Source organism: Pseudonaja textilis, chromosome 7 (genome assembly GCF_049901715.1).
Source record: "Pseudonaja textilis isolate UNSWEBS1 chromosome 7, rPseTex1.2, whole genome shotgun sequence".
Taxonomy (NCBI): domain Eukaryota; kingdom Metazoa; phylum Chordata; class Lepidosauria; order Squamata; family Elapidae; genus Pseudonaja; species Pseudonaja textilis.
Window position 1 is genome coordinate 1,655,762 of NC_141996.1, and position 13,019 is coordinate 1,668,780.

Below are 13,019 nucleotides of genomic sequence, written 5' to 3' on the forward strand. Positions count from 1 at the left end.
GTTCTTTCCGTATCGTCAACCTGGCGCAGAGGATGATGGGATTTGCAGGCAGCTGGGAAAGGCGGTTAGAAGTAGTCCTCGTCTTACGACCCCGATGGAGCCCAAACTGTCGGTTGATGAGCGAGATCTTTGTTTCGAGCTCCGTTGGGTTCGTAAGTCGAGGATCGCCTGCAGGCCCCAGATAGATGGCCTCCAGGGTCCCTCTCGGCTTTTGCTGATCAGAGAAAGCTGGCTTAGATGGGGGTTTTTTTTTCCTCCTTTTTTTTTTTTTTTGCAAAATTGCATTATTTCTTTAAAAAAAATGGACTACTCCTTTCCTTTTTTTTCAATTTAAAAAATACTTTATTAAAGTTCAAGATATTAAAAAGTTTACAAAAACAGAGTGTTAAAAGTATTTACAAATATTTTCTATAATAGAGTTTCCGTAATAGAAATTATTATCGACATCTTTCAATATCATTTTCTTGGCAGTACACTAAATACCAGATATATATATTCTCACTCTGAGAAGCACAGAGCCGGAGACAGAAGCCTGAAGATGATGAATGAGACTTCATCGAAACGTTGCCTAGATACTTCGAATCTTACGCGGGAGAAAACCCGAACAACCAAAGATCCACATGTAAATACCATGAGAACCTCAGAAAACATATATATATATATATATATATATATATATATATATATATATATATATATATATATATACACACACACACACACACACATATACATATACATATATATATATATATATAATTTGACAGTTTTTTAACATATTAACTATATTAATTCACAATTCTTAATGTTAATAAACAAAACTGTATCATCTTTATAGGGCACTAATTCAGGTAAAAAGAAAAAAGGAATATATTGACACTTAATATATGTATATATATATCTAAAACAAACATTCAGGGTATTTATAGTCTGTGTAGTTTAGTGTTCCACGGGTATAGAGGGATTATTTTTTAAAAAAAATAGACTTCTCCTTTCCATCTCCAGCCTATTATTCTACATCCCCCACTTCTTATTTATTTCCATGCATTCCAAATGGCTTTACACACACACACACGCACACACAAACACACAAACACACACACAAACACACCCTCCAATGCAAAAACCTAGGAAATCTGAATTTTTTCTCCCTTTCCCCCTTCCTTCTCCGCATCCCCTTTGTGCATCTTTCGGGTTTCCTCCGGATGTTTCCTGTTTTTGCAAATTTTGGGGCCAATTTCCTGCCCGTTTTACGTCTGGCACTTTGGGCCTTGCGTGCGGGTTACGCCGCTCTTGACGTTTTCGGGTTGTTGTTGTTTCTGCTGGCACAGCTGGAAGGTGTCAGCTTTTGGGGAGGAAAGGGGGCGTTTGCCTTCCATCCTGGAAAGGGCTATTTTGAGAGGGGCATTTATATTTGCCTGGAGTTGTTAAAGGAGAGATTGGATAACCATTTGTCTGAAATAGTTGGAAGGGACCTCAAAGGTCTTCTAGTCCAGCCCCCCTGCTCAAGGCAGCTCTACCATTTCAGACAAATGGCTGCCCAATCTCTACTATTACTATTATTGACTCTTTCCTAGTATGATTTGATTGCTTATTTGTACCTCACAACTATCATCAAGTGTTGTACCTGATGATTCTCAACTCCTGACAAATGTCTCTTTTCTTTTATGTGCACTGAGAGCATTTGCACCAAGACGAATTCCTTGTGTGTCCAATCACACTTGGCCAATAAAGAATTCTATTCTATTCTATTCTATTCTATTCTATTCTATTCTATTCTATTCTATTCTATTCTATTCTATTCTATTCTATTCTCTATTCCCAATTCTTATTTCTATTCTATTCTATTCTTTATTCTATTCTATTCTTTATTCCATTCCATATTTTCTATCCTATCCTATCCTATCCTATCCTATCCTATCCTATCCTATCCTATCCTATTCTTCATTCCATTCCATTCCATTCCATCCTATGCTATGCTATGCTATGCTATGCTATCCTATGCTATGCTATCCTATCCTTCACTCTATTCCATATTTTCTATCCTATTCATTCCAATCCATCCTATCCTACCCTACCCTTCATTCCATATATTCTATTCTATTCTATTCGATTCGATTCGATTCGATTCGATTCTTTATTCTATTCTATTCTCTATTCCCAATTCTTATTTCTATTCTATTCTATTCCTATTAATCCTCCCATCCTTTCACCCATCTCCTCCCATCTATGACTGTAACCTTGTTGCTGTATCCTAACGGTTAATGGTAAACAAGGTTTCCTGCCTGAGTATGGGGTTGGACTAGAAGACCTCCAAGGTCCCTTCCAACTCTGTTATTCTAATTCTGATGTTATCCTGGGAAAGGCTAGGTCCCACCAGACAAATTATGACACACAGTCCTCCACTTACAACCGTTCATTTAGTGACTGTTCAACATTACAACTGGACTGACAAAAGGGACTTTTTTTTCCTGCCCTTCGCAGTTTTTCACAGTTAGGACCGACGCGGCATCCCCAGGGATCCAAATTCAGACATTTGGCAACTGACTCATATTTATGACAGTTGTGGTGTCATCGGATCACATGATCACCTTTTGCGACCATCCAAAGTCAAGGAGGAAGGAGGATTCACTTAACAATCATATGTAACTTAACAACTGAAGTGATTCACCTAACAACGGTGTCAAGGCTGAAAAATGGGGCAAACCCCACTGAACAAAACATCTCGCTTACCGACCAAAATTTTGGGCTCAGTTGTGGTCGTAACTCAAGGACTACCTATATAGGGTTCTCCTGCTTGAGCAGGGGATTGGACTAGATGACCTCCAAAGTCCCTTCCAACTCTGGGTTAAATACCGAATGTCCTTATTTACAAAAACCAGTTGGGATGGACTTCGCTTGCTTCCTTCTGACCCCAAATTATTATTAGCTGGAGAGAGATTAAAAGAGAAAAAAAAGCAGGAAGCCTTGGTTTGCGTCAGGATTTGCAGAATTTGTGAACCAGGGTGCAAAAAAAAGAAAAAAAAGAACCTCTGGAATTCCCCCTGCCAACAGCTGGAGAGACGTGATACAACCCAGAACACAAACACTTCCGGTGTTTTTCTTCGATTCTCTGCCCTCGTTTGGACTTAGAATAACTTAGAATAACAATAGTCACTTTGAATGTACACGCATCGGTCTACATTAAAATGAAATTTCGTGGCATGCAGCTCTCAAAAGATTCTCCACCTCTAATAGACTCTGCATGAACGTGACAGAATGAATGAACGAATGAGCAGATCGGAAGAGAAAGAACAGAACAGAATAGAATGAAGAGTGGAATGGAGAGTAGAATAGAAAATAGAATAGAATGAGAATAGAATGGAATGGAAAAGAAGAGAAGAGAACACAATACAATAGAATAAAATGGAATAAAAAATAGAATAGAATGAAGAATAGAATAAAGAATAGGTTGACTAACAATAGAATAGAATAGAATGAATAATATAATGGAATAAAAAATAGAATAGAATGAAGAATAGAATAGAATGAAGAATAGAATAGAATAGAATAGAATAGAATGAAGAATAGAATAAAGAATAGGTTGAATAACAGAATAGAATAGAATGAATAATATAATGGAATAAAAAATAGAATAGAATGAAGAATAGAATAGAATGAAGAATAGAATAGAATGAAGAATAGAATAAAGAATAGGTTGAATAAGAGAATAGAATAGAATGAATAATATAATGGAATAAAGAATAGAATAGAACAGAACAGAACAGAACAGAATAGAATAAAGAATAGAATAGAATAGAATAGAATAGAATAGAATAGAATAGAATAGAATAGAATAATAACTTTATGGTCACTTTGAATACATACTAATCGGCATACATTAAAATGAAATTTCATTGCATGAAGTTCCTAAAAGCACACCACCCCCAATATACCAGAAACATGACAAAATAAATAAATAAATACAAAATTATGCATACACCCACCTATATTGTGCGATGCAGAGAAACCGCGCAGTCTAGTTCAGTCACCTACGTGTACATTGGAGACGTCACTGTGTGTCCTTGCGTTACCTGCTGAATGCCTTGGAAAGCTAGGATATAAATCTGAGCCATAAAGAAATAAAAGAAATTTAGGCTTTATCTACAAGGTTGTTGAGAACCTGCCCCGCCATCCCCAGACTGAAGGCGTAGGCAAGTACATTATGGCTAGTCCTCGACTTATAACCACAGCGGAGTCCAACATTTCTGTTGCTAAGTGAGACAATTGTGCTTTATTTTGGCTGCGCTTTCTTTCTCTCCCCCAAACTCCACCAGAAATGAGTCTTTGGGATCCCGCAAGGCCTCCTGCTCCAAGAGGCTCATTTCTGGCAGAGTTTGGGGGAGAGAAAGAAAGACTTCTGCGGCTTCTGCTGCTTTCCTTGCATGAAGCCCAAAGTCTCTCTCTCTCTCTCTCTCTCTCTCCCCCTGAGAACAGAACTGGAGACGGTATCCTGCCATCCCAAATCAAGAACGATCGATCGGTAGGAAAAACGGGGTGGGGGATTTTCCTGTAGACTTTTTGGGGGGATGTTCCCAGGATCTCTGGTCCACGGGATTTAAAATGATGAGTTTGGTGGTCCTTGAGGTCCAAAAGGTTGGCGACCCCTGGACTAGATGACCTCTAAGGTCCCTTCCAACTCTGTTAATCCGTCGTCACAAAAAAAATAAAATAATAGGTGGGATTGGCATGAGAGATCTCCAGAAGCCAACCTGGTTTAACCCCGCGGCCTCGCCCCAAAGACTGTGTCCCCCACCCACCTTCACATGGCCAGGTCATGAGATGCCAGCGGGAAACTTGGCGAAAGGGTTAGAGACCATAAACCTCTGCCCATCCCTGCTTCAAGCACGTCACAACCCAGCAATTAAAGCAAAAATCTAAACGATCCTCTTCCGTGCGCCTTTTCGGCTGAGTCCTTGTTTTATTGTGGACTGACTTGCTCCACAGAACAGCCTGCCACTTTTTTAAAAAAAAGCAGCAACGGGAAGTCAAGGTGGAGAAAGTAAATGGTTGCTGGAATTGTGGATGTCCAGCGTGGTGAAAAGTAGCACTCAGAAGGAAACACGATAGCAGCCTGAGGGGCTTCCCCAAAGAAGAGGGGTTCAAATTATTCCCCAAAGCACATGAAGGCAGGACAAGAAGCAATGGATGGTAATTAATCAAGGAGAGAAGCAACCTGGAAATCAGGAGGAATTTCTTCACAGTTAAAACAATTAACAATTAGCCCTTGTTGGAGTCTGACTCTGAGGGGGAGATTGAGCAGCTGACAGGGAGCGGGAGTGGGGCTCCGGTGGCTGTGGAAGAAATGGGGGGAGGGCACAGGCCGGCTGGGCCTTCAGAGGAAGACCCAGGGCCACCCCCTCTGCATCCTAGGCTACGCAGGGAGGAACAGAGAAGGGAGCAACATGGCTTACGGGGGAGGAAAGGGCCCTGATCCCTTTCATTAGTTGCAGCTGGGAGAACAGGATATAAGAGGGGCGTTTGCACACGGATCCTTGCTGGAAGCAAACCGTGCATTATCTTTGTCGAGGCTTATCTGGGTTTTGGCGTCCTCCCAACTGTGGGTGCTGCCTTATCTTGTGGAAGTCTGCAATTTATCATCCTGGCCTGCTGTGTTAATGACTTCAGTGTGGTTGGTGTTGGTTTTTTTTAAATTTCTAATTATCTTTACTTTGGGTTGGGACTGCATTTCTGCCCTTTGTAGACTGTTTTTGGAAGAGTTTCATCTCCAGCCGAGGATAATTGGACATCAAGTTGGAGGCATTAAAGGGAATTTATTCTACTTTTGTGACTTTGCTATTTTTGTCTCATGCCCTGGCTCATCACATAACCAGTGAAACTACTTGCCACCAGAAGTGGGAGCGTGCTCCATCACTCGAGGCTTTCAAAAAGAGATGGGACAACCATTTGTCTGAAATGATATAGTGGGAGGTTTATTCTATTTTTGTGTTATTCTATTTATTTATCTGTTATTCTGTTAAAATCATGCTCCAAATAAGCACCAGGATTTGCCCAGGCAGCTCCCAGCAGACGAGACTAAATCGAAGGAGCGGCAATGCCGACAAAGTTAGTCTACTACAGTTAGTTTCAACCAGGGGTGGGATTCTACCAGTTCGCACCTATTCACTAGAACCAGTTGTTACCATTCTAAGCAGTTCAGAGAACTGGTTGTTAGAAGAAATTACACAGCTAATCCTGTAAAGAAGGCAGGAAGGAAACATTCTGGTGTTGCTGACAGAAACTGCCTCTCTGTTAAACCTTATTACATTCTCGGCAGGACTAGACTTCCTGTCTCTGGAACTTCTCTGGAGTTTTTTTCCCCTCCTTTGCTGGTACGTTGCTTGTGTGGAGTGACCATTGAAAGTTACAATGGCACTGAAAACAGTGACTTATGACTCTTTTTCACACTTACGACTGTTGCAGCATCCCCACAGTCATGAGAGGCCAGGCGAGGAGATGTATGCCTCAATGTGAATGATATTGAGTTGGCCATACCCAGCCAATAACATGACCACCAAGCCACGTCCACCCAGTCACATGACCACCAAGCCATGCCCACCAACTAAGCCACGCCCACAGAACTGGTTGTTAAAAAATTTGAATCCCATCCCTGGTTTCAACTTATGTCCAGAATCAGGACTGTTGCCTTGTTGTTGTTCTGTGGTTCTGTTGGCAAGCTGGTTTTTAAATGCGCCGGGCCGGATTTAACCACCGTGGCAAGTAAAGCTCGTAAATGGGACAAAAAATACCTCACTTAACAACTGCATCGCTTAGCAACCAAATTGATAGGCTGAAAGGTTCTTGGTTGTAAGTTGAGGATTACCCCTGCAACTTTTCACAACTCTGCCACAAACAAGGCGCATGGGAATCCCTTCAGATGGCTGGGAATTGTGTGCTAAATTCCCTTTTTTTCTTAGTTTCAGATAACAGATAACCAGAGTTGGAAGGAACCTTATAGGCCATCTAGTCTAACCACCTGCCCAAGCAGGAAGTCATACCAATTTTTAAAGTCATATTGATTCACATTGATTTCTAAAGGATTAGTTGATTTATTTGTTTATTTAAAAGGATTTTAAAAACATGTTTTATACATACATACATACACATACATGCAAGATTATATATATGGATCTTTGGTTATTCGGTCTTTCATCATCGTAAGATTGAAGTCTCTAGGTCTGATGCTTTCGATGAAGATATATCATTCATCATCTTTGTGTGTCTTCAGTTTTGTGCTTCTCAGAGTAATTACTCTGAGATTACTATGAGAAGCACAAAGCTGAAGACACAAGCCTGAAGATGATGAATGAGACTTCATCGAAACGTTGCCTAGATACTTCCAATCTTACACGGAGAAAACCCGAATAACCAAAGATCCATATATATAAATATATAGAACCTCAGAATATATATATATATATATATTTGTATTTGTTTTTGTAGATTTTCATGGGCACAGGTATGCAGGGTTTGGCGTGTTCGGGTCTTTTCAGGTGTAACATTGAGTGTATCTTGGCGATATATATATATATATATATATATATATATATATATATATATATATATATATATATATATATATTGGAGAGTATCTTGGCGACATATATATGAATAAACAATAAGAAATATTTGAGCAAAGTTTGACATTTTAATTTAAAAGCAATGCTAGAATTATTTCTCTCTGCAGCAAGAGAGAAATAGGGTCATTTCCACATGCAGGAATGTCACTCTCTCTCTCTTTTTTTTCCTATTTATTTATTTTTATTTTTATTATAAGAATAAACACAATGCATCCGTTCTGGCATTGCAACAGTTATACGTATATAAATTTTACTTCACCATTTACAATCCTCTTATTTCAAAGATTGTTTACTAATTATTCTATTCGTCATAGCTACTTATGTTCCGACCTTGCGTTCTTCTATGAAACCCCTGATAGAATTTATTCCACGTTTCATAGTACTCAGATTCCCCCTTGTTGTTGTTTTTTAATTCTAGGGTAAACTTGTCCGATTCTGCAAGGCCGTAATTTTCCTTATTATCTCTGTTTCTGGTGGTGTGCTTTCCTTTTCCAGTATTGCGCATATATCATTCTAGCCTCCGTCAACACATGTACTATTAAATAAATTAAATCCTTCCTATATGCTTCTGGTATTTTTCCTAAAAGAAGCTAAACTCCCTTTTTAAGACATAAAGACCGGATATCGGCTATAAACGAAGCATGACTGAGACAGAACGTGCTTCCTTGTCACATTTCCAAAAGGAAGCGGATTTATTAAGTCACCGTGACTTCCTGCCAGCTCTTAGGGCTCTGCCACGGAAGGCCAAGAAGGGGGAAAATAGGTTTTTCCTTCTCTGAAAATAAATCGGTCACGTATCCTTCTGGGAAGACGGGAGTGCCGAAGGCATGCATCCCAATGGAACCAGGCCAAGGCGAGCGTGTTACACAGGTGCACGCTCAGAATTCATGGTGCAACTGGGACTGAGGCCTTCAGCTGGGATGGGATGGGATAGAATAGAATAGAAATAGAGAATGGAATGGAATGGAATAGAATAGAATATAGAATAGAATAGAATAGAATAGAATAGAATAGAATAGAATATTGGAATAAAGAATAGAATAGAATAGAATAGAATAGAATAGAATAGAATAGAATAGAATAGAATAGAATAGAATAGAATAGAATATTGGAATAAAGAATAGAATTGAATAGAGATTCTTTATTGGCCAAGTGTGATTGGACAAGAAAGTAATAGAACAGAAGAATAGAATAGAATAGAATAAAATAGAAAATAGAAGAATATAAAATAATGTTTTACCTGCCTTGTAAAGATTTATAATGGAAAGAGGTTTTATGTTTTCAATGTTTAATGATGTTTTGTTCTGTTTGTCTTTAAAATTAATAAAATTTGTTTTTTTAAAAAAGAAAATAGAAGAATAGAATATAGAAGAATAGAATAGAAATTCTATAGAATAATAGAATAGGATATCGGAATAAAGAATAAAAAAAGGATAGAATAGAAATTCTTTATTGGCCAAGTGTGATTGGACACACAAGGGATTTGTCTCCAGTGCTTAAGCACTCAGCGTACATAGAAACAAGAAAGTCATACAATCATTAAGATACCAGTAGGCCTCCCAATCAAATTTTGCTTGCATTATGTTTCTCAGTCTTGGCAAATTTGAAGAGGTGTGGAAGGAAGGAAGGAGATGGGAGGGAGGGAAAGAAAGAAGGGGGAGGAAAAGGAAAGTGAAACGAAAGGGGAGGGAGGAAGAGGAGGGAAAGAAGGAAAGGAGGAAAGAAGGAAGGGAAGAGATGGAAAGTGAAACGAAAGGGGAAGGAAGGGAGAGGAGGGAAAGAAAGAAAAGAAAGAAAGAAAGAAAGAAAGAAAGAAAGAAAGAAAGAAAGAAAGAAAGAAAGAAAGACGGAGGGAGGGAAGTGATATTAAAGTGGACAGGAGGAAGCAGAGAGGAAGGAAGGAGATAAAAGGAAGGGAAAGGAAGGAAGGAGATGGGAGGGAGGGAAAGGGAAGTGAAGTTGAAGGGAAAGTGGAAAGAAGGGAAGAGAGAGAGAGGGAGGGGGATGGGAGGAAGGAAGGAAAAAGGAAGGAAGGAGATGGGAGGGAGGGAAAGAAAGAAGGAGGGAGGAAAAGGGAAGCTAAACGAAAGAGGAAGGGAGGGAGGAGAGGAGGGAAAGAAAGAAAGGAGGAAAGAAGGAAGGAAGGAGATGGGAGGGAAAGAAAGAAGGAGGGAGGAGAAGGGAAGTGAAACGAAAGAGGAAGGGAGGAAGGAAGGAAAAGGAGGAAAGAAGGAAGGAAGGAAGGAGATGGGAGGGAAAGAAAGAAGGAGGGAGGAAAAGGAAAGTGAAACGAAAGAGGAAAGGAGGAAGGAAGGAAAAGGAGGAAAGAAGGAAGGAAGGAAGGAGATGGGAGGGAAAGAAAGAAGGAGGGAGGAGAAGGAAGTGAAACGAAAGAGGAAGGGAGGAAGGAAGGAAAAGGAGGAAAGAAGGAAGGAAGGAAGGAGATGGGAGGGAAAGAAAGAAGGTGGGAGGAGAAGGGAAGTGAAACGAAAGAGGAAGGGAGGAAGGAAGGAAAAGGAGGAAAGAAGGAAGGAAGGAAGGAGATGGGAGGGAAAGAAAGAAGGAGGGAGGAAAAGGAAAGTGAAACGAAAGAGGAAAGGAGGAAGGAAGGAAAAGGAGGAAAGAAGGAAGGAAGGAAGGAGATGGGAGGGGAAGAAAGAAGGAGGGAGGAGAAGGGAAGTGAAACGAAAGAGGAAGGGAGGAAGGAAGGAAAAGGAGGAAAGAAGGAAGGAAGGAAGGAGATGGGAGGGAAAGAAAGAAGGTGGGAGGAGAAGGGAAGTGAAACGAAAGAGGAAGGGAGGAAGGAAGGAAAAGGAGGAAAGAAGGAAGGAAGGAAGGAGATGGGAGGGGAAGAAAGAAGGAGGGAGGAGAAGGGAAGTGAAACAAAAGAGGAAGGGAGGAAGGAAGGAAAAGGAGGAAAGAAGGAAGGAAGGAAGGAGATGGGAGGGGAAGAAAGAAGGAGGGAGGAGAAGGGAAGTGAAACAAAAGAGGAAGGGAGGGAGAGGAGGGAAAAAAAGAAAGAAGGAAGGGAAGAGATGGGAGGGAGGGGAAGAAAGAAGGAGGGAGGAAAAGGAAAGTGAAACGAAAGAGGGAGGGAGGGGAGAGGAGGAAAGGAAGAAAGAAGGAAAAGGAGGAAAGAAGGAAGGGAGGAGATGGGAGGGAGGGGAAGAAAGAAGGAGGGAGGAAAAGGAAAGTGAAACGAAAGGGGAGGGAGGAAGAGGAGGGAAAGAAAGAAAGAAGGAAGGAAGGGAGGAAGGGAGGAAAGGAGGGAGGGGACGCCCTTGCCAAGGGCTCCCGGGCCATGCGGGCGGTGCGGCTGGTGCGGCTGGGCCGGGCCTCGCTGGGGGCGTCGCTGCGGGCGCAGGCGGCGGGGCGGCGGCGCTGCGGGGCCCGGGGCGGCCGGGGAGCCGGAGCGGCTGGTGGTCTGGGAGCCGCGGGGCCCGGTCTACACGGCGGGGCTGCGCGGGGTGGAGGACGAAGAGGAGCCGGGCCTGGCCGGGCGGCTGCGGGCTCTGGGCGCGGAGGTGGCCCGCCTGGACCGGGGCGGCCGGCTGACCTTCCACGGGCCGGGCCAGCTGGTGGCCTACCCGGTGCTGGACCTCCGCCGACGCCGCCTGGCCCTGCGCGCCTACGTGGCCGCCCTGGAGCGCCTGGGCCGGGACGCCTGCGGACGCCTCGGCCTGCCCGGCGCCCGCGCCCTCCCGCCGCCCCGCACCGGCGTCTGGCTCGGCGACCGCAAGCTCTGCGCCATCGGTGAGGCGGCGGGGACCCCGGGACGGGTCGGTGGGGGAGCAGGGGGCGGCCGTGCCCGGGCACGTTGGGGATAATAGGTGCGGGGGACCGCCAGGCCCATGGTGCTCCGCTGGCTGGGGCTGCACACGGAGAGTGGACTACCGTACCCATGGATCTTGCCCGTCCTGGGGCTCCAAAGTCAAGGAGAGGTGGGGGGACCCCCAGACCCATGGTGCCCGACTGGCTCTGACTGCACATGGAGAGTGGACTACTGTACCCATGGCTCTTGCCCGTCCTGGGGCTCCAAAGTCAAGGGAGAGGTGGGGGGACTGCCAGGCCCATGGTGCCCGGCTGGCTGGGGCTGCAGGTTGCGCATGGAGAGTGGACTACCCTACCCATGGCTCTTGCCCGTCCTGGGGCTCCAAAGTCAAGGGAGAGGTGGGGGACTGCCAGGCCCATGGTGCCCGGCTGGCTGGGGCTGCAGGTTGCGCATGGAGAGTGGACTACCCTACCCATGGCTCTTGCCCGTCCTGGGGCTCCAAAGTCAAGGGATAGGTGGAGGGACCGCCAGGCCCATGGTGCCCGGCTGGCTCTGACTGCACATGGAGAGTGGACTACCCTACCCATGGATCTTTCCCACCCTGGAGCTCCAGAATCAGTGATAGGAGGGGGACATTACAATTAATGTGGTATTATTGTTGCATTACATTGTACAATAATGTATTAATATTGTACAATATTGTATTACAATTCATTCATTGCTATTATTGCTGGATATTTTATTGTATTACGTTTGTATTACAATTTGCTATTATTGTATTGCGTTGTAGAATATTGTACTAATATTGTACAATACTGTATCACCTTTATTACTCTTCCTGTATTGTACAATATTGTATTACAATTCGTTCATTACTATTATTGTATTGCTTGATATTTTATTGATATTGTATCATATTGTATTGATATTGTATGATATTGTATCGCTATTATTGCTATTATTGTACAGTATTGTATTCCAATTCATATATTGATATAATATTCTCTCTTTCCTGCTTGCCTCCAGGTGTGCATTGTGGCCGACACATCACCACACACGGACTGGCCTTGAATTGTTGCACCGACTTGACGTGGTTCGACCACATCGTCCCGTGTGGCCTGGAGGGCCTGGGGGTGACCTCTCTAAGCCAGGAACTCCACAGACACGTCTCGGTGGAAGAGGCCACGCAGCCCTTCCTGGACGTTTTCCAAGAAGTCTTTAACTGTAGTTTAATCGAGGAACCTGGTTTAGAGGAATGAGAGATCGCAGATGCCGATCGCGTTGCAAGATCCTGGGTTGTTGCTTTGGAAAATATTAAATGGTGGAGTTTTTTCTGGCTGGCGGGTTTTCTTCCTGGCGGACAGAATGTGTCGACGACACAATGCAAGGACGTGGCCTTCTGACACGGGTAGTCCTCCACTTAGGACCGCAGTGGAGCCCGAAATCTCTGTTGCTAAGTGAGACATAGGTGAAGTGACGTTGGGCCCGTTTTAGGACTGTGAGCTTTGGAAGCCAGAGATTCGAGGCTCCCACGCTGCCACAATTGAGCCTGTGAACGTGGGAGGGAGGAATTCACTGGAGTATATCTAGTGAAGACAAAATAAAGTTCTTTTGCTGGTTCAAGGTCA

The 13,019-nt window shown here is 43.3% G+C and overlaps 1 protein-coding gene across 1 annotated transcript; it reads left to right on the forward strand.

Annotated features, from left to right (window-relative positions):
• The first annotated feature begins 10,905 nt into the window (after window positions 1-10,905).
• LIPT2 (lipoyl(octanoyl) transferase 2) lies at window positions 10,906-13,019 on the forward strand. The gene is given in 3 exon segments (XM_087936897.1): window positions 10,906-11,000; window positions 11,002-11,372; window positions 12,418-13,019. Coding segments are annotated over 3 exon segments (684 nt in total). The 5' UTR covers window positions 10,906-10,920; the 3' UTR covers window positions 12,651-13,019.